Source organism: Temnothorax nylanderi, unplaced genomic scaffold (assembly GCF_030848795.1).
Source record: "Temnothorax nylanderi isolate EJ_2023f unplaced genomic scaffold, tnyl_v1.0 TNYL_tig0566_pilon, whole genome shotgun sequence".
Taxonomy (NCBI): Eukaryota; Metazoa; Arthropoda; class Insecta; order Hymenoptera; family Formicidae; genus Temnothorax; species Temnothorax nylanderi.
In genome coordinates this window covers 1-21,715 of record NW_027249628.1, presented here as the reverse complement: position 1 = coordinate 21,715, position 21,715 = coordinate 1, and the positions used below count along the sequence as shown (strand labels likewise).

Sequence of the window (21,715 nt, the reverse complement as noted above, 5' to 3'; positions counted from 1 at the left end):
TAAATGCACCCCGAAGAGTTCTAGAGTTCCTTATTAATTTTAGAAATAGTTCTGGCGAATAAAGCTAAAAAAACCGTTGATGAATCTTGGGGGTGCTAACTTCACAAAATAAAATCACAAAATCAGCGATAACAATAAAAGTATTAAAAATATTTAATTTTGCCATTAGGATTTCTTTTAGAACTCTTGAGGTGCTACCCAGAACTCTCAACAGAACTCCTAGAACTTAAAAAAAATTTTTTTATTTTACTCAAAAATCGAATATATCGAGAACTTTAAAGTTCTGGGAGTTCTGCTATGAGTTCTGGGTAGCACCTCACGAGTTCTACCAAAAACTACACGGAGAGAATTTTTTGTTATATTTTACCCTTAAATTCACTACAAACTTGGGACAACTTGGCAACCAAGGAATTTTTAAAATATACAAAAGACATTTTACAAACAACGTGATAAAAATTACCAAGCAGATTGGTAAATTTTGAAAAATTATTGAAATTTCCTAGATATATTATAGTAAAATTAATCAAACATATTTTATATTTTAATGTAATAGATATTAATATTTTTTATTCTAGTAGATATTAATCAGAATAGCTCGCATAAAATTCTTGGTGGTACATGTTGTCCCACAACTACCATGATTTCAGGGTAAATTTTAAGAGAAAATTCTCTCCGTGTATTAATGCTCGAAGCGCTACGATCGATATATAAAAAGTTCTCGCGATTTTTCGCATGTCGGGTCGAAAAATTTCTAAGTTCCGAAGGATAAAATTTTTGTTTCGTAAACCGGGCAGTTTTATGAGAGTTCTGGGTAGCACCTCACGAGTTCTACCAAAAACTATTAATGCTCGAAGCGCTACGACCGATATATAAAAAGTTCTCGCGATTTTTCGCATGTCGGGTCGAAAAATTTCTAAGTTCCGAAGGATAAAATTTTTTTTCGTAAATCGGGCGATTTTATCAGAGTTCTGGGTAGTATAAAAAGTTCTCGCGATTTTTCGTATGATCAAAAATGTTTTTTAAAGTTCTGGGAATTCTGCTGTGAGTTCTGGGTAGCACCTTTCGAGTTCTGTCAATAACTGTTAATGCCCGAAGCCCTGAGACCTATATACAAAAAGTTCTCGATATATTCGATTTTTGAGTAAAATAAAAAAAAATTTTTTAAGTTCTGGGAGTTCTGTTGAGAGTTCTGGGTAGCACTTCAAGAGTTCTAAAAGAAATCCTAATGGCAAAATTAAATATTTTTAATACTTTTATTGTTATCGCTGATTTAGTGATTTCATTTTGTGAAGTTAGCACCCCCAGGATTCATCAACGGTTTTTTTAGCTTTATTCGCCAGAACTATTTCTAAAATTAATAAGGAACTCTAGAACTCTTCGGGGTGCATTCAGAACTTGAAGAAAAAAAATGGTTTTTTGAAAGATGAGGTGCTAACTTCACAGAGGTCAAACAATTACTTTTATTTTTATAAGCTACAATATTTTACTATGATTCTTTAGGTAAGAATATAAAATACTTGAAAATAATGAATTGCTTGTTCTGAAAACTAAGTATTGCAATATTAAGAATGTAATCAAGAGGGATAGTCTAGTGGTAAAGTGCCAAACTCGTGGTTACGAAGAATCGAGTCCACCTGATCACAGGAATTTTAATATTCTAAAGAAACTGTCGCATATCTGAATTTAGAATGATTGAAACATCCTAAGAGGCCCTATGTTCCACTTGGGAATTAAAGAAATCAACAATAATAATAATAATATAATAATGATAATAATAATAATCTTTATTTACTTGAAAAACCCTTTAGTATATACAAACGAGAGATGCAGTTTATAATATTAAATAAAATAGATATAAAAAGTACGATCAAAAACAATAAATTATATTATGAAAGTAAACAAATGAGTTTCCGTTTAAATGTAGACGCATTGCCACCAAAGATTATAATTATCATCATCATCAAGAATATAATCTCTTTTAGGAAGTAGGCGGATTATTCTAAAATTTATACTTGATTCAAATAGCGGATAAACTTTTCTCAAGAAAATGTTATATATTTATTGAAGTATATGCTTCTTTTCCGTAAACTCCATATATATAGTAAGCAAACCGAATTTTTGTATTAATTAAATATTTTTGTTCGAAGTATTAAACTTTCTAAGAACCAGAATATGTTTTGAGTAAATGCAATACTTGTAATAACTTTATGGTGGATTTGCGGATATATAAACTTAATCAAATACTTAGAATAAGTAATATTTACTTGCAAGTGGTATTTTCTATGTGTAACTATATCACTCATTTTCCCTAATTTAATCTTCTTTTTCAAATGACAAAGAATTGATTATATTATATCCAGTAGATGAAATGCTGTAAGTTCTACTTGACAAATTAATCGTAATTTGATTCAGAGTAACCATGCACGTTTAAGAACAATCGAATACAAAAAAAATAGTGTGATGCGGAAGTTTTCTGGACTCACACACTCGCGATGTCAAAGCTCGATCTAATCAAGAATAAATGATAGAAGGAAAAGTAAGAATCGATCAAATAAATGTACTACTTAGCTTAAATATGCGTTTCATAAATAATCGCTAGAGTATTAATTTATTGCTATTTTGAGTCGCATTTAGCATATTTTGGTACATTTTCAGATAAGAGATGATAATATTTCAATTAAATCTCGCGTGGTCAATAAACATTCTAATTCAGGAGAAGCCACATTCATATTTTGCGAAATTTTGACGGTAATAGCGGTGAACTATGATGACTTTGGCACGTTAGTTACATACGTGTAATAAGCTCGGTAATTAGTTACATGCGAATCGAAACGGAGGATCGTTTTTCCACATGAAGAGAATTTTTATTGAAGGTATTAATGCTCGGACTTTCTACTCTCCTTTTTTTCGGTTGTGAGAACTAGCTCGTTAAAACTGGCCGTTGATCGCGCTGACTGCACTAGATTGTTTGCGTCGATTCATCATTTTCTCGTTCATCTTACTCGTTTGAAAAGGGCGAACGAGCGGCGGCGACAACTACACGACAGCCGTCCCTGTTGCTAGACTCGCCCGACATTTTTCTATTCCGGCCATTTACACGTCTACAAACACCACAATAATCGTTTTGTAAAACATTGTTTATAATTGCTCGCTAGCCGTATTCCACAGTTCTCATTTTTCAAATAATTTGATTGCAATATTATTGTAATTTTATCGATTGCTTTTGACAAATCCATGAAATTTTCTACCATGGCTTCAATTTCTACTCTCACATTCTTTACTACATGACTATGATTAATTAATCAAATTACACGTCAATTTTACGATTCCAAACTACATGGCTTTTTAATCGTCCAATCTTGAAGCATTCATCTATGGCTCGACGGAGAATGTGAGAATAATTTCAATTTACTTATTCGAAGATGGCTCAAAGCGGCGCCGAAACGTAATTTATAAAATAATTACGCATTGTAAATTATAATTAAATAGTGTTATTTCGATAACTCACGCACCTACAATCGCATTGTTTTTTTAATACCCATTATTAACTCTACTTTGTCAAATTGTTTATAATTTCATCGAAATGGATGACAAGCAAGGACAATGGTTTAAGGAGGTTGGTTAGTTCTCTGTGCGGGGAAAGGGCGCGCGGCAGGGAAAAAGCATATAGGTTAGATTTTCGTCGCGTGAAATAAACGAATTTTAGCAAATAAATATGTGGAATGCATTTAATTGCTGTTTCTTAAGGTTTAAAAAGAGTTGTTTGTACAATTGAAACCCAAATACGTTATTATCCACATTGAAATGTGGAAATAATAAATGTGGTCCTGTTTTATTTTTACAATTTCTTGATAACTATAAAGACGAATCATTTCAGTCTTCGAGAAAGTTCTTCCTAAATATGTAAAGAGTTATTTGCACCTATTTTCACTAAATTCTTATCATTTTTAATATGCTTTCGAGAGTTACATTACAGGTTAGGTAACATTTCTGCTGTGTCGCCCGTGTATAAGAGAGAGACAAGAGTATAACTTCAATAATTAATTACTCGACAACCATGCAGACGATTGTCTTCAACTTTGGCATGGACGACAGATTCCCATAGACGAATATTCTCCGTAAATTTGAACTAATTCTTATCAAATTGATTTGACTAACCACCCTCCAAGTCCGTCACTTCCGTCGTACATTTGCAATGTAGCAGAGCGAACTGATAAGATATCTTGTAACGCTATTACAGTTAGTCATATGACTCACAATTTTAGCGTCAATTTTAGTTCGTTGTCATGTCATGTCGTTAGTTATTTTTTGGTTACACGTATGTAAATAGAGAAATTATACATTGCGACTATGCAAAGAAGAGAGAGACAAGGAAACGGTAGCTGGTAAAATTATTATGTTGTCTCGTTGTAAACGCGTTCTACATCTGCAGTTATGTCGCTTGATCTCGGCTCTAGAACCATACGCTACATTTTCGTACACGCGGACTCTTTCTCTTTCTCTCCTTCAAATCCTCTCTCGAATATTTTTTATAACCCTCATAAAGACGCATATTTTTTGACGATTTGCTTTTCCAGCGTCGTAGAATGTAATGTGAAGTGAAAAATTTAAATCTGCTCGCTGAATTGCAAGCATGTTTGAAGGAGGAGAAATTCCTAAGAACATCAACGACTTGAAGACGTACACACATAGGTCTCGCAACCCATGCATGTAATCCTAGGCAGGGTCAATACGTGTTGTGCCTTTACGGACCTTGCAGTCGCAGACAGTTGCACCCTGTGGGCCCTGCGCACCTCCGCGGATAAAGTCGGACTCACACTCAGCATCCGCGCGCGTTCGTATCTGCTTTTTTTCTGGCCGCCTGAGCGGGGAGCTCCCGGCGACCACCTAGTGCCACGTGCAGGAACTAGGGCCGGCTTTCGATCGTTACTGATCTACCTACGTTAAGTGTTTGCCCGATGTCCGTGCGACCACCGAGCCCCACCCTGATTGTTATATCGCCCGCCACCGGCGATCGCGAGCCTTACGGCAAATTTGCACGATTTATTTTCGTACGCTCGACTCGGATGAATCATCGAAAGAATGAATCGCGTGAACGACAACGCCGCCGCTCGTAAAACAAAGACCGGTCGCTGTTATTTTGAAACAAACCGCGCGCGCGCAACGACAAACATACCTCGCCGCGAGGCATCGGAGACACGGACAAAACGAAGAGAAGGCGTTAGGTGTTACAAAATGATGTTTATGAGAGACTGGGGTCGAAAGATTTTCTCTATACGTGGAAGAGAAGGGTCGCGAACCGCGACGGATTGGGAAACGTTATTCCAGACTTCTACCAGGGCTGCATATTTCATGGACGCATCGTCGAATACGAGAAGATTGCATCTGTCTGTCCATTCCTTCCTTCCTTCCTTCCTTCTTTTCTTCGACATGCCGCGCGTCTGCGCGTGGGCCGTGCATACTACGTCGACAAATCGTACGTGGTCCCTGTCATGATACTGCGCGGTCGACAATGTTGCATCGTTGCGATGATAAGCCTTATCTCTCACAGTCAGCGGCGATTCAGTCGTTCGCGGCAAATACACGACGCGCCGATAAGAGGTCGGTCTCGAAATAGTCCCTCGCGTCTCTCAAGTTTCGCCTTATTTACGAGAACGGTCGTTTTATGTAAGATTCACTCCGATATATCTCGGAATTGTACGTGTACACAGTTGGTAAGAGAATATTCCTTCCGTATTTCTTCGTCTTCAGGGGCACGAGAGCTCGCACCGGATACCGAGTAATTCCGAGTACAATTTCGTGCAAGAGCTTCCCCCCAGCGCCCGCGACTTGACTTTTAACGTTCGATTCTAAACTTCATATTTCGGCAAGAAGAATCTCGGCTTATGGGGGGGGGGGTGGCTTCCAGGTTCTTTAGGTACAAAGTATCAATCTGTCCTCACACAGGCACTTAAGAGATTATGGATATCGTGACGAACCACACAAAGAGACAAGCACTCGGCTGTGCCACGCGACGCCATTGCGTAACGTAAGAATTGCGAGATTTATGGAAATGTTGGACATGGGCGATGCGCGCCGTTGCCATCGCTGTTGGCAGATTCGCCTTACACGCGATACGAGGGTTTTAAACGCAGTCACAAGGTGACAATGTTTTATGGAGGCTAAAACCGTAGCGCCGCCGTCGGACATTACGATTTCTAGGCGGACGACATGTCCGGAGACTCCCCATGCGGGCTCCACCTGTCGACATTATTTACTTATCGCCTACACCACGTTAGTCCACAGGACTAATTGCTAGAGCCGGAATTTAAAATTTAAATGGCGCGGAATATTACAGAACGATGCGATCATCCGCGTCGCTTTTTCCTTTCATGCAGTCAAATGCTTTAAAGGGACTGGTCAGATGCCGGAAAATCATGCTTGTTTTTGAAAATATTTTGTGACAAAATGAATAAATGTGCGAAAATGAAATTTTATTGACAAATACTCATAAATATACGATATGGCCGAAGTATACCCTCCCCCCGCTTTTTTTCGAGGTTTTTTCATCATTTTTCAATAATACCTATCTCTGTTCTCGGTGGTCTGATTAAGGCGAATTTTTGCTAGAAATCTTGAGGAGGGTTGTCATTATTTGATGAATCACTATAAGAAAAATCAAATTAAAATTAACAAAATGGCAGCTATTATTAAGAAAAAAATCAAATTTTTCTGTCCTCCGTCTTTCGTCTCCGTCTTTCATCTACGAATCTCGAGTGGTGTAAATGGGTCTTAATGGGGAGCCAGAAATCTGCGCTACGCCTCGCGACCAGCTTAATGTGCGCCGTCCGAAACGAAGAACGCGAGAAAGAAGGAGAGAGAGAAGGCGAGATCGTATCGCGCGCACGCTGTTGACCTGCGGGAGTAGTCCGTGCGGTTATGTCGTAACTTTCACAATGAGCGTGTTTGTCGTCGCACTCGCCAGTGCCGACCGTCGTCGGCGATGATCGGCAGGGCTCGGCGCGTGCGATCGGCGATCTTCGTATGTTCGGTTACAAGGATCGGCTGCTCTCGGTGGATATCCGCTCGTCGTCATAAGTAAGAATGCTTACGATACGCTGATCGAATATCGAGATGTCGATATTTTGTTCTTCCGCCCATCACCTTCTGTGTATTTCCTTTTTAACGCAAGAGCAAATGATAATATTCTCGCACGACCTCGTCTCTAAATTGTCACTAAAAACAGTCGCTGTTATTCTCAGAATAGGTACCGTTTCGTTGCGACGATACTATTTATCGTGTAGATGCGTGATTTCGCTGAGTGGGAGATGTCTCGTAGCTCAGTGTGAGTGCGATAGACTCGTATGCTAGGGATCATGAGTTCGATCCCGATTACCCCACATATTCCTCTTTAAAAAGAGGTATCCCTAATAAGGGAAAAACAAAATAATTTTAAGAGTTCTAAGAACTCGAGATTACATGAATAATCTCCCGATTAAGGGGTAGATATTAACTTATTGTAGAGAACACATTTGCATCTCTTTCAATGTTTCTGTGTTGTCATGCGAAATGGGTTTTTTGAAAGTTTTCCTATATTGTAAATCTGGAAATAGCGTACTCCAATTCCATTTAGAAATTATCGTCTCAAGATTTATTTAATAAAGTAAATGCAGGTTTGGCTAGACCTAGGTACTGCAAATAAAATCAATAGGATTAAAAAAAGCGTTTCGCTGAGTGAAAGATTAACTGCCTATGTCACGTATGAGTGAAATTTTTCAGTCATTGATACCAAAGACGTGTAGGATAAAAATTAAGATCGGCATTTGAGTTGATGCACAGTCTGAATTATCGATTGTCTTCTATCATTTTTCAAATTTTTATTCCTCTTCTAAAAAAGGCATGTCATCGATACTCGAATCTATTGAAGTAGGTATTGTTGTCGTTTTTCCGCGATGCCGATTGGTTCTCTCGTTGCGCTTACTTCATGAGCGACTGTCATGGTATATTTTGACAGTTGTGTGGTTAATAGTGTAATAGTAATAGTGAAATATTAAAGATAAATAGCGTGCGCGTAGCGCGCGTCTATGATGTCTAGTTTATATAAATAGTAAACTAGCTTGAAATATATTCATAACATTTGATTTAAGGTACACGAGAATTGAGATTGTTGAGATTCTAAGTCCGTATCAGACTACAAATTAAGATTGAGATTAGATTCAAATTTGACCAATCAGAGCAAAGTTCACTAGACTTGAGGTTAGTTTTCTTTATTCTGATTGATTAAATTTCAATCCAATCACAATCCAATCTCAATCCCAATCCGTAATGTGATACGGGCTTTATGATTGAGGGCGAAAGTAGCCAGGTTTACTGAGAATGCGAGAAATTGTTGCAAATCATTTAATCGTTTGTTGCGAGAAAGCATACGAAAGAAAAAAATATAGTTACGAGATCGGTAAATCAGCATCCAAAGTTGATGGGACCTTTATCCCGACTATTTATCATTCTTTAGTTTACTATTTTTTATTAATATTTTTAGGTGTTAACATTTCTTCTAACATCACTTCGCTAGTCGCTAGTCGCCGCCGTGCCGTTGACCTGCCAATTAGTCTGCACGATTATGTCGTAACTTTCACAATAACCATTTTCGTATTCGCTCGTCAGTTTGCTAGACCATCAATTAACGATGTATAATGAATTTCATGAAATATCATCGCGTGGTTTTCTTCCATTGCTTTCTTTTCCTTTGAAAGATTCGTCACGAAGATTTCACGAGTGTTGAGACTCTGAAATCGGTGAAGTTGTGATTTAATATAGTGCCGATAAAGCTACGTTATCTTCATTCAAATTTAATTCGAAACACGGCGCCTAACGGTTATGCCGTGTGAATGCGGCTTAATTCGGCCGCGAACGCGTCCTTGCACCGTGTCGGCCGCCACGCCGTTTACACGGGGCGCCGGGCTGCATCTAACCTCTCGTGAGTGTACCATGCGCGCGCGCACGCACACCTCCCTGCCCGCTGCGCCGCACCGCGCCGCCGGTTCTCTCGCTGAAGCGACATACACAGAAAACCGCGTGGCGGTGCGGCGCGCACGGCGCAAGCCAAGCAACGAGGCAACACCGCGTGGTCGACCAGCTGATCGCTCGGCGACGTGCTCGCCGCGGGTAGAGAGGGGGGAGAGGAGGGGAAGTCGCGCGCGACTGGGCTAATGAGTGTGCGACCTATTGGGAGGGCTCGATGGGGAGAGGGAACGGTGCGGAGAGGGGAGAATCCGCGCGCGATCTCGCCGTGAGTAATGTGAAGGAGGGGGGGGGGGGCCGCTGTGTTACCATCACGTCAGACAGCCGTGCCTCTTGCTGCCGCCACACCGACGGTCGAGTGGTGGCGGCATTGCAAGGTCTAGGAGGCCGCGTACTCGAGACGCTATGGTCGTTTCTTGATCCTGTATACGAACTTGATGACTCTTCCGAAACGTATTTTCTCTGCGGATTGCTTTTTACGAGCAATTTTCTCAAAATTCTGCAGACTATTATTATTTTTTGCTCGGTAGAAGATAGAAGATGAACGATTTTAATTGATTGAAGATACTTATTTCGGATTTATTTTTTTGTATTATTTATTTTTCGGACTATATACCTAGTTCAGATTATTAGGTCCTAACTTATTCTATGGCATACTTAAGTGATACACGCTATTCTATTTTAGAGCAATTTAGTCAGCATTTTCAACATTATTAAATAAACATTATTTATAAAATTATTTTATTAATTAATTTAGGCTAATAATTTCACAAATGAATAAAAAATTTACCGCATTGCTGTGGCCCCTAATTCCTTAAGATTGTTCTATCTAATGTCCAATTTGATTCAACAATGTATAACAATATAGCCAAGAAACTATTCTTTCAAAATCTATAATCACTGAATGGAATTCCATCAGGAATGGCAAGAAATTATTCGAAATAGAAAAACTGATCAGTTTATTAAAGTTATACCGATTGATCGATTATACCGATGCTACTTGCGCAAGAGAATATGACTTCCTCACAAGTATAGTTTCAAAATTAAAATATCCCTTTTTTTCTCTCTTTATTTTATAATAATATAGATTCTTGTTGCTATATTTAAAGTTAAAAAAATATTCATCTAGATAACGAAGTGCGTTCTTAACATGGCATTTAATCTTAAACATAAAAACCTTCTTAGCAATAAGTATATACGCAGTTCGGATTTATATCGATCTTGTGTCGAATGTTATGTTGGCATGTAATTTGCAAAATCACACCCAAAGTTCGCATTCGGCACACCGACGTGAACGCCATCATACGGAAATGATCGCGCTTATTTTCCCATGGAACTCATACCCGAGGGGAAGAAGGGGGGGGGAGGCAAAGGAAAGAGCAGGCAAACTTCCGAAAAAAGAGAAAAACTCATTGCAACGTTGTCGCGGTTTCCGAAACGCTGCACTGGCCGAAACGCGACGTTGCCCTTCGATTTCATTCCGTATCAATAACGAAAGAATGAGTGCAAGCGAGAAGGGGATTAAGGAGAGAGAAAAATCTGTCTGCCAATTAGGAGGTCGCTCCTCGCAACTGTGTCGTTGAAAACCTATCGTAACGGCTCGTTGTGTATGTAATGGCGACCCGTCTCGCTACTTCACGCCAATTGCTCGCACGGTTGCCCGTCAAATCACGTCTCGCGCCTGCCGATTTATGGGCTCATTATTCGTGGATCATATATTGTTCATACAGACATAACAGAGATATATTTTTCGTCGTACATGTTTAATTGATTTCTAAGATTAGCACAGGTAAAGGTTGTAAAAACTATCATCTGGACGACTCGAATCTTCGTTACGATCACTTCCAGTTTTTTAAAACTCGTTTTCATGTACTTTTTGTATGTAGATTATGTTTTTGCTTTTACAAAATATTGAACGTCACTGCGTGGGCGGCTGAAATGTGAAGATTGAAATGTCATCATGTCGCAACATTGTAAATGATCGTAACCTGTCAGGGAGGAAACAGCCAATCCGCTAACTTTGTGTTCTTACGGCACTCTACGTGTCATAAAATAGTATTATTATTGGTCGCTTTTTACGCGAATAGCATCATTTCCTGACAATCGTGAATAACATTGCTTCACTTATTAGATTCGTGATATAGGGACATTATTTGTATCAGTGCTGTCATATCGTCACCTATATTCTCAGGAGTCACTATTCACATAACAGTTTACTATCATCACATAACCATTACAAAAACTAGCGCCGTTATAACGAGAATCTTCCTTTTTTGACCTGTACACCATTACTTCGTTTTTCAAAGGGAGAACTTGCATTCCATATTCAAGGTGATTATAATTCAACTCAACAAGTGAATTCCATTTATATATCCGTGCGAAAATCGCTTGTTATTATGTTTCTACGTTCACCCGTGAAACTTCTCGGTCACATTCGTTCGCACTATTCCGCGAGAGTCGCGAGATTATTCTCGTTTACGATGATTTCGCGCACGAGAGATTCACCTTGCGTACTAACACGTCCGCCACTTGAAAATATTTATCGGCGTACTCCGATCGTCTACGTAGAAAGTTCATTTTGGAGCAACTCCGTTGGTAACAATATATGGAGCATAGCTCAGATTTGCACGGTCGCTCGACCTGTTATGTTCGTCCGTTCCGCTGTGTTCCGTTTTCTTGTACGTGTCCCCTCTACTTCGTATCTGCTCCCCTTCCCTGTCTCCTTTGCCCCCTCCACTGTTCGGTCTTTGCGTTTCTCTTACTAATACGCCCTCGCACAGGCCGAAGCACGCGTCGGCACGTATTTTACAGGAACGTAACGAGCGGAACCCATTGCGAGGGCGCATTTTCAAAAAGATGTTTCGCCGCGAATACGAACATGAGTTTAATAAAGTTAGATTATTCATTCTTTTCTTCACGATAATATTCCCACAATCTAAATACTGTATTGTTGATTAGTTAGGAAAAATGCAATCTCAAAATTTCAAATTTTTTACTTAGGATGTTTGTATAAATATTCTTTAATGTTTTATTAATCCGATTTCTGACAGATTTATTAAAGTTGAATTTTGTTACATCAATTTTTCGTGTATTAAAGAATTGAAGAGTACCTACTACTTTATTTCAGAGGAACAGGTATCTGTTAACAAAAGAGTTTGGATTATCCAGTACGTAGCTTCTTTTCATGGCACGTACTGCTATTTAACGCTATAGTTATATAATCTCCTAAGTCATAATATACGCTTGATTGCTACCATACACGAGTTGTATGACACAATATATAGTATACTATATGTGCCTTTAAAGCCTCCTTTAAAGCAGCTATATGTAATTTTAAATCCGAATAATATCGAAAGTGATAGCACGCGAAGATTACTAATTTACTTCAACGTCTAGCGCAAGGAAAAATTCCCTTAATTTATTGCTTCGGACATTGTAATTAAATACAGTGTAATATAAACTTTAAAATCAAAGGGTAAATTTTCTTCTGTTTTGCATTTACGAATTATTTTGTCCATAAGGTAAAAGTACCAATGTCGGGACACTGAGTAGGTAAATGTACCAATGCCTGGGCACGTACCTATGTCTGAATACCTTTAAAAAAATATAAATTTTTGGAAATAAACGTTTGGATGCTATAGCTAAAGTTTCAAACTACAAGAAAAAATATTTTTATCTTCGATTTTAATTCGCGTTATACTTATAAATAATAAAGGTGTCCAGATATAGGTACATGTCCGGTTATTGGTACATTTACCTTAAATAGCTTAATGTTTGTCAAATTAAAATTGCCATTTCTCACTCACACTCACTCACTTTTTCACTCCCTCACTCACTTACTCATTCATTCACATACTCGTGCACATAGCGAACAGTTGTTGTATAATTTATCTCGATATTTTCTTTCGCGTTGATCCGAAAATTAAAGTTCTTAGCCCATTTGCAGAATTTCTAAGAGCATAACTGACATAATTTATAAATCTGTCGAAGCTTCAAGTTATTCGCCGTTATTGTCTACATCCTGAAATTGTAAATACTCCAAGTTCGAAATTCAGTAAAGAACAACGTAGACAGCATCGGACATTATAGTCGAGTTCTCGTGGCTAGTAAAAGGTACTATTTTCCATAAAATTGTATTTACACGTGGTATAGTGGATAAGAGAGGCTCTCTTTCCTCGCGGGAGAAATTAACGCAACGGCAAAAAAGGAGCGTCATTCGTTAACCCGACTGACTGCTTCTCTCTGGCCCCGAGATATACAAGCGGACCGCAAAGTAACGCCGCAAGGCGGAACCGCGGATCACACACGGGAAACGTATCTCGGCGGTGAAGAGGAGAGGGTGAAGGGGTGGTCGTTGCAGAGAGGGAAGGGGAGGAGGAACAGAGAGAGGTACAACAGAGCAGGGGCACCCTTCGCACGCTGTAGCGGCACAACTACACTTGGCCACATCGATTTTACCGGCTCGCTTGCACTCACACTTAGTCGACCCGTTCACTGAAGGAATGTCTCATACGCCTTCCTCCTCCTCCCCCTCTCTCCCCCCGTCGTATTCTCTCCTCCCCTTCGAATCCCCGCACCGGGCTGGTGCTGCTCGCCGCCGCCACCCCCTACGGACCCGGTCTCCGTCAGTCACGGACGGTTCTCTTTCTATCTTATCCTATCCATCCCTCTCCTCCATCCAAGCTCGCCAACGTTTGCCCCTGCCCCTCTTCCCTCCGCGTTCCCATCCCCCCCCTCTCTCTCTCTCTCTCTCTCTCTCTCTCTCTTTCCCTTCCTCTCTCGTTCGCTGGTACATTCTACCAAAGTGTCCCTCTTTCTCTCTGACTCTGTTGTGTGATGCGGGGCGGTAGTAGCACCGCGGGGAAAAGTGGGAGGAAGGTTGCATCTTTTGCCGCATCTCGGAATCTCGCGCGTTGCTCATTTGCCGTACATAGAAGAGAGGAGAGGAGCGAGAGAAAGAGAGAGAGAGAGGGAGGGAGAGAGAGAGAGAGAGCGCCAGAGACCGACGAAGTGAAAGAGGAGGAACGGAGGGACGAGGGAACGGAGAAAGAGATAGAGAGAAACCTCAGGGCTAGGTAGTAGTATGCGAGAGCGGCGGTGGCATGGTGGTCGGACAGTTCCAGTTCCGTTTCGATTAGGCGAGTCCATGCGCGCCGGGTTTTTGGCTCGCGCTCTCATAACGCATCGTGCGCGAAGAGAGAAAGAGAAAGAGAAGGAGAGCGTGTGTGCGCGCGCGATGCCGCTCGCTATATCCATTGACATCGCTCGGCGCGATCGCCGTTTCCGTTGCCGTTGTTTGTGCCGCTGCTGCTGATGCTACCGTCTCCGCTGTTTACTCGGCGTGCCAGCCGCACGCCAACATTTACGAGCGCGTCCAGGGGGAAACGGAGTGAACGGACCTCCTCGTGCGGCGAGGCGCGAGAGAGACGGAGAACGAGAGAAAGAGAGAAAGAGCCCGTCTCGTAGACGCGAGACTCGGTCTTACGTACTACTCGACCACCGGTTACGGGTTCGTTCGTCAACAGACTGATCTCTCGCGGTTATGGCCACGCCAGAGGCAGGTCGCCAGGGTTACAGACGTGCGCTGTAAAAGTCCTACATGTCCTGATTTACCGGGTTCGCACGTATGTATGTACGCCAGCCATTTGCGCGAAGAATCGCTCCATATACGTTCGCGCACACACACATATGCGTATACAACTCGTACACACCATCACGCGCATCTGCTGCGCGCGATTGTACACGACACGGTGCTCGGGTGCTCCATCCATCTCGACAGCGAATCGCAATGACAACGGAGGATTCGCCATCCCTCTCTCTCCCCCCCTCTCTCTCTCTCTTATTTTTCTCTCTCTCTCTCTCTCTCTCTCTCTCTCTCTCTCTCTCTCTCTCTCTTATTTTTCTCTCTCTCTCTCTCTCATTCTTTCTCTTCGCCGGCCCTTTAGCCCAGTTCCGGGCACGGCCACTGATCCATCGATAAGGAAGTTTGCTGTCCTTTCCCGTGGTGAATTTGTTCATGTCGGTCGTGCGCGATACGCGAGAAATCCACGGGAACGAGCATCTCGTTGTCGCATAGTCGGGGCCGGCAGGCGCGATATACTGCCGGTCACGTGACCGGGCTACCTGCTAGACGGCGCGAATTACGGACTGACGGAACAAAATATAAGATTAGACATAGAGACATATTTAAAGTCGATTGTGATTCACATTTTTAATTGTATCTCGTTCTTGCATTACTTTGCCGTATCAGCCCGGTAATTTGCCAGATATCATTCCTTCTTTTTTATTTCTTTTCGCGTCAAACGTCAGATATGTCGATTGTCATAGCGATCGACGTGTCATCATCGACGAAAAAAGGGATTACGTTAAATCCTCTATAATAATAGTTTAGCGTGAGTTCCCAAAGTAAAACGTTACGTATTCATCTATCTTTTGAATCGATCTCAGGCGTCACGCGCCGCTCGCGAATACGTCATAACTTATTTATAAAGATCACAAAAGTAGAAAAAAGAAGATAAGTATTAATCACTGTTATTAACCTAGTTTTGCCTAAACGATATCGTCGCAAGAAAATCAATTTCGCCATTTCATTACGATGGCGTAATTAAGTAAGCAATATTCGTTTCTTTTCTCCACGAGGGGGGGACTTGCTCTTCGTAAATCTCACGTGTTCTTTCTTTCTCTTAGTTTGCGCCGAGATATAAATAAGGTAAAACAGTCTCTCGGAATAGCGCCACGATAAAAATAAAAGGCGTCATCAATCTAAGTAGATCGCCATGCGCTATCAAAGTTGATGCGCTATAAGAAGTGCGTAACTAATCGGATCAATGAGATCAAACTAGATTTTTCGACGATTCACGTCAAGCGTGAATGGGTAAGCCACTCGCATAACTTCAGCACGTACCGGTAGACCGTGCGATATTCAAACATATATAGAAATTGTTCTAGACGACTCTCAAAGGTTCTAATAATTTTAAATCGAAAAAAAAATACAATTACTGTATAACGATAATATTTAATCACGTGGACTTTGTTTGGTGACTTTCGCTCACATAGTAGAGGGTAGAGGTCCAGTTTCTCGTGGCTGCGCTCTTGGCTCGATTTGGCGACGACGGATCGATGACGGAGTATCGGAGTATCAGCGAGGTTAATTCGAAAAGGATACGGATATATGAAAAAGCGTAGTCGCGACGCAACGTGTAGCAACGGGGGCGAGATAAAAAAGAAGGGATGATGTCTAGCAAAAATGGGCAAAGAGGAAGAGAGAAGGTGACGCGCGCGTAGGTGCGTAATTTATCGCTACGCGGGACGTGCAACGGACGCGCGACGACGTCACATTTTACGCGCCGTGCAGTCGGCCGGAATGACGTAGCGTGTCGTCGCTCTCTTCTCTCGCTTATCGGTGCTGTTAATCGAGGAGGCGCAGAGCGCGCGCCCCCGTGCCCCTCCACCTGCTCCGCCGCCGCCACCGACGCCGTTGCCACCGGTGGCCGCGCGCGCGGCCGCCGCGGCCGCGGGTGCCGCTTACGAAAATATGCGCGACACGAGAGCCAAGTTAAACCGTGGCCTCGGCCCCGTGCTGTAAGGAGTTCAGAAGCGCAACGTAGTGAGTAAAACTGCCCCCTCGCGGTGCGCACTCGCGGTTTCCGATCATCGCCCATGCACTTCTCGAATCATGCACGCCGTCAAGTTCTTACCTCCTACCTCCTACCCCGCGCGTGCGTTACCCTAACCTTCCTCCCGTCTCCCGCCCCCTCCTCCTCCGTGCCGTCGCCGTTTTCTCTCCCTTCCCGCTCCCATACGCGCTCGTTGCCCCTTAGAACCTCTGTCGCCCTTCCGCTCCCTCTCTTCCTTCCTCCTTCCCGCCCCCCCGCCTGCCCCCCCCCCCCCCCGCTGCTCTAAGGTCCTCCATTTTGTCGTGATTCCTCTAGCTCTAAACGTATATCGGATATTTCCCTTACGCGCTGCCGCCGCCACTTGCGGCAGGATCGCGCGTGAAAATTCCGTTTGCCGTTGACAGTGTTGACACACCGCCAATCGGTCCCGGACGGCGCGAGTACTATGGGACTCCACCACAGGTCGTCCTGGAAGTTGTCGGTCTCTCTCTCTCTCTCTCTTTTCCCCCCCTCTCTCTCTCTCTCTCCCCCCTCTCTCTCTCTCTTTCACACACACACTCTCACTCACTCTCGCTCCGTCTCTCGCCATCTCTCTTGCTCTTGCTGTGCGTTTGTTCCTCCTCTCTTTTACGTGCTACCATTCTTCTTTCCTTCTCTCGTCTTCTCTCACTTGCTCACGCGCGCTTGCTCTCTCTCGTTTCCCCTTCCGCGCCCCTCCTCGGATCATCCAGCGCCCCTCATCCCTCCCCTTTTCTCCGTTCTATAAGTCTTTCTCTATCCTTTCAGGTTTGTTCCCCTTAGAGTAAATCGTGTCTTTTTAACAACACGCGATTCTCTCGATCCATAGCGTCGTACGCCGGTTTTTGCCGTCCGCGAAGCGTAACCTCTCTCGCGCCGCCGAGATGGATCATTGAAGCCGTCTCTCTCTCTTTCGTGGCTCGTATTTCGTCGTTCTTGTGCTCGTCCCCGTCGTCATCGCTATCGTTCGTGGTCGGTCTCACACGCCACTTTGCTTCGCCGTACGAACTCGTCATTACTATGTGGTGGCGACGTGCCTTATTCTCGATAACGGTTGAATCGCACAGGCGCTCCTTGCGACTATAGTCCGTCACTATTTGGTTCGTTGCATTGTTTCTCTTCTCTTGGCTGTTCTCGCCACTCGGCAGCTTGCAGGCTATTTTACATTTACAGGGCCTGTTCTCTGCTTTCAGATGTCTGCTGGGTCACAAATTCAGATGGCACCCCAAACAACCGTAAACTCTGGTCAGACAGTTCATAGTCAAGACTCGAACATGAGCACTGGTAAGTTCGATTTATTCGCTTAGAGATTGATACACAAATAGCAGAAATCTTGCTAGAAATGTCTGATTACTCTCTGCACGTCCTGGTCCTTTGAGCAACTCGCTTGCCTCGAGGATAAAGTTTTGTGCATCTGAGAAAGTTCTTTGAATGTTCTGCGATCAACGACAGATCCGCTGATCTGTTGTGATTATTTGAAATCAACGTTAAAGTTTAAAGATATCTTCATTCTGACAATTGATTGTAATTCTGCAGGCTCATCGCATAGTGATAAGGAGGTGGATGCAAACACTCCAGAAAAAGTACCACGGACTACTTCTGAGAGGAAAAGAAAGCGTAAAGCCGACGATGGAGGTGGAGGTGTCGCAGGTGGCTCTGTAGCTAGTAAAGGCGCTAGGTCAGTTGCTGCTCTTGATAATAAGAAGATCAATGAGTATTTTCCAAAGCATCATCTGGGTAATAGTCCTATTCGGCATGGTGGAGCCAAGAGTCCCTCCCCTCAACAGGGTTATCCTATGGTAAGATTAAGCATTAAGATTACAAGAATTATCTCAACTATAGCTTTATGACGCCTACATAACATATGTTTTCTTGCTAACAGTATCCGCCATCACCTCAACAGTTACTTTCGCCACAAGTAACAACACCTAATTCTTCGGTGGCGGAATTCTCTTCGTTGATGCAGCCACCAAGACCTCATCCTCAACCTCCACCACCTCCACCACCAGCTTCGTCGCAACCTGCAGGCTCAATGGTCAGCAAGCAGGTGCAGGTAAGGCCTACCAACCTCAATAGGACAAGCCAGGTCAGGCAAGCGAAGACTAACACCCCAAATGTAAGCAAAATTCGGTAATATCTGCAAGCATTTTATAAGAAATGACCCATAATTTGTATTAATATCTCTACTGCAATAGCCGGAAGTTTTGCGATAGGGATATGTAAGCGTCTTTCATTATTAGTCTGACAAAATATAACAGTTCTGCCATTGTACAATAAGCAGATAACAGCCAAGCTGTCACTGTTATTCTCAACGATTGAAATGTACTGATAAAGATATAAAATTATTGTCTAATAAAGATTTATATATTAGTATTACCTTCAAAGATTTGTCTTTAGTTAATTTTTTGCACAGAAACAAAATGATAAGAGCAATAAAACTGGAAACAGAATAATAGATTATTATTACAAAATTTAATTTTTTGTACCTAAGAATATTTTTTGTAACATTCTGTTTATTCATGTGAAATGCAGATAAATTAGTTCTTTTATGTGCCTACGATTGTGATCTCATGATGGGCATTTCTTGTCAAATGTTTACAGTAAAATCAGCTAATTTTTTGGCAAATTGTAGCACTGTATACATTTGTTATTGTACAAATACAGGCTATCTTGTAGTGCCGTTGTGAGATATTTGTCTTAAGGATTTGACTACTGTCGAAAATAAAAAATTGTACTATTGCTCGAACACAAACGAGCATTATTAAAGACATATTTTATTACTTTAATATATCGCACCTTTATTTCTTAGGATTCATTGAATATTGCATTTGAGTTCTAAGAAGTCCAATATTGTTTGACTGTTCCAGGATAAAATCTATTAAAAATTTTGTTGGGGTTTTACACATATATAGACATTTGTATGAGAGCATTTTATACATGCGTACATTTTTGGTGTTTTTCTTGCTGCCTATGTGACCTTCAGTTCCATCAGCGTTTGTTCATGTTGCTTAAGTTTTGCTCACTAGTTTATTTTCTACAAAAAGAAAGTCATGTGTTGTGAAATATAGAAATAATTACGTTATGTAATTATAAACAGATAGTTGTTAGAACACCAAACATAGACGTCGTATCTATGCAACTTTGTTTATACTTAAATTGTCTCTGACATTATACTCTTTCTGCATGTAGCAAGGTATCCAGTATTTTCGAGCAATGCTGACAAATGTATCAGATGTTACGGTAACATACTTCATTTATCGTAAAATTATACAAATTGCATTCCAGACAGAACTTACTTGCCAGAGGATACAGGAATTTGAAACCCAAGCCTCTTCAGACTTAGAACTACGTAACAATAAAATTGACGAGTTAAATAGGGTAAGTGCAATCGCGATTATGGAAGTTAGCTTATGCAAATCCTACCGTTCTTACTTTAGATTGAATTACGCATAATATAAATATTATGTAGGCGAGCTATGCTGTGTATCTTGACGATGGCAAATTAATCTAGATCTGTTCTTTGAACTTTCCAGACAACGGACGAACTTAGGCATCAAATGGCTAATCAACAGAAAGTGATTGAGCAGCACAAATCACATATAAATAAGTGTATAGACGTTGTAAAGAAGTTATTAAAAGAAAAATCAAACATAGAAAAAAAGGAAGCTAGGCAGAAGTGTATGCAAAATAGACTGAGGTTGGGCCAATTTGTGACGCAAAGGGTGGGCGCGACATTTCAAGAGAATTGGACCGACGGTTACGCATTTCACGAGCTTGCGCGACGGCAAGAGGAGATAGCAACGGAGCGGGAAGAGATCGACAAGCAGAAGAAGCTGCTGCTCAAGAAGAGGCCGTCGAACAGCGAGACCGGCAGGAAACGTAGTCAACCGCAACCTTCCTTGCATAACGGCACTGAGGCGACATTTTTGAAGCCAGATGCAGTACCTGGGTCGTATACGTGGCAGGAGTATTATGAAGCTGATGAAATACTCAAGGTACCATGATATTACGCGATCATATTTTCCTTAGATATCCGATTTTTCTCCATTCTTAAGCGATAATGTGTTTTCAGTTGAGGCAAAGCGCGTTGAAAAAGGAAGACGCGGACTTGCAACTAGAAATGGAAAAACTCGAGAGGGAGCGGAATTTACACATCAGAGAGTTAAAGCGTATTCACAACGAGGACCAATCGAGATTTAACTCTCATCCTGTTCTGAATGAGCGTTACCTCTTATTAATGTTATTAGGAAAAGGCGGTTTCAGTGAAGTGCATAAGGTAACGAAACATTCAAATTCCATCTATTGTTTTCGTTAACTGTATCAAAATTTACATAAACATAAATACATATTTTATTTACTTGCTCTTATCTGTGTCACGTTTTTTTCTCGCCTTATAGGCATTTGACTTAAAAGAGCAACGGTACGTGGCTTGTAAGGTGCATCAATTAAATAAAGACTGGAAAGAAGATAAGAAGGCTAATTATATAAAGTAAGTTTCTTTAAATTTTCACTCCCGTCGATATTAACTTGTTGATTATAATTGATAGTGTAGAGACGCTTTAATAACGACACGTTCTTGTTCCTCTCAAGAAGGGTGTTCTACCTATCCTTTTTTGTTACAACAGGCATGCATTGCGAGAATATAATATACACAAAGCATTGGATCATCCTCGAGTCGTAAAATTGTACGATGTATTTGAAATTGATGCCAATTCCTTTTGTACTGTTCTGGAATATTGTGATGGCCATGATTTAGATTTTTACCTCAAGCAGGTAAGCGTTTAATTATCATGTCACATTCCTTTAATGGTAGCCATAATATGTTTTTATTATTTTTAAACCATGTCTTAAACATTTCATTGCAGCATAAGACTATACCTGAAAGAGAAGCGAGATCTATTGTTATGCAAGTCGTATCGGCATTAAAGTACCTCAATGAAATAAAACCTCCAGTTATACATTATGATCTGAAGCCAGGTAAATATTATGAATCTAATAATTTATTTTCGCGAATGTAATAGTCAGTCCCGAGGAATTTTATATCGAAGATTATTTTTGTGCGCAAGTGAGTATGATTTCAT

General features: G+C 41.4%; 1 protein-coding gene across 1 annotated transcript in view; it reads left to right on the top strand.

Annotated features, from left to right (window-relative positions):
* Positions 1-21,611, top strand: part of Tlk (Tousled-like kinase) — a gene marked incomplete at its 3' end in the record, with an annotated part of 61,295 nt that extends 39,684 nt beyond the window's left edge. Inside the window, exons 4-12 of the mRNA XM_071723136.1 lie at positions 17,828-17,918; positions 18,171-18,433; positions 18,517-18,750; positions 19,920-20,012; positions 20,168-20,629; positions 20,707-20,910; positions 21,032-21,123; positions 21,260-21,407; positions 21,500-21,611. Of these exons, the coding sequence (XP_071579237.1) occupies positions 17,828-17,918; positions 18,171-18,433; positions 18,517-18,750; positions 19,920-20,012; positions 20,168-20,629; positions 20,707-20,910; positions 21,032-21,123; positions 21,260-21,407; positions 21,500-21,611 (1,699 nt within the window). The remainder of the gene's footprint in view (positions 1-17,827; positions 17,919-18,170; positions 18,434-18,516; positions 18,751-19,919; positions 20,013-20,167; positions 20,630-20,706; positions 20,911-21,031; positions 21,124-21,259; positions 21,408-21,499) is intronic.
* Between the last annotated feature and the right edge of the window lie 104 nt (positions 21,612-21,715).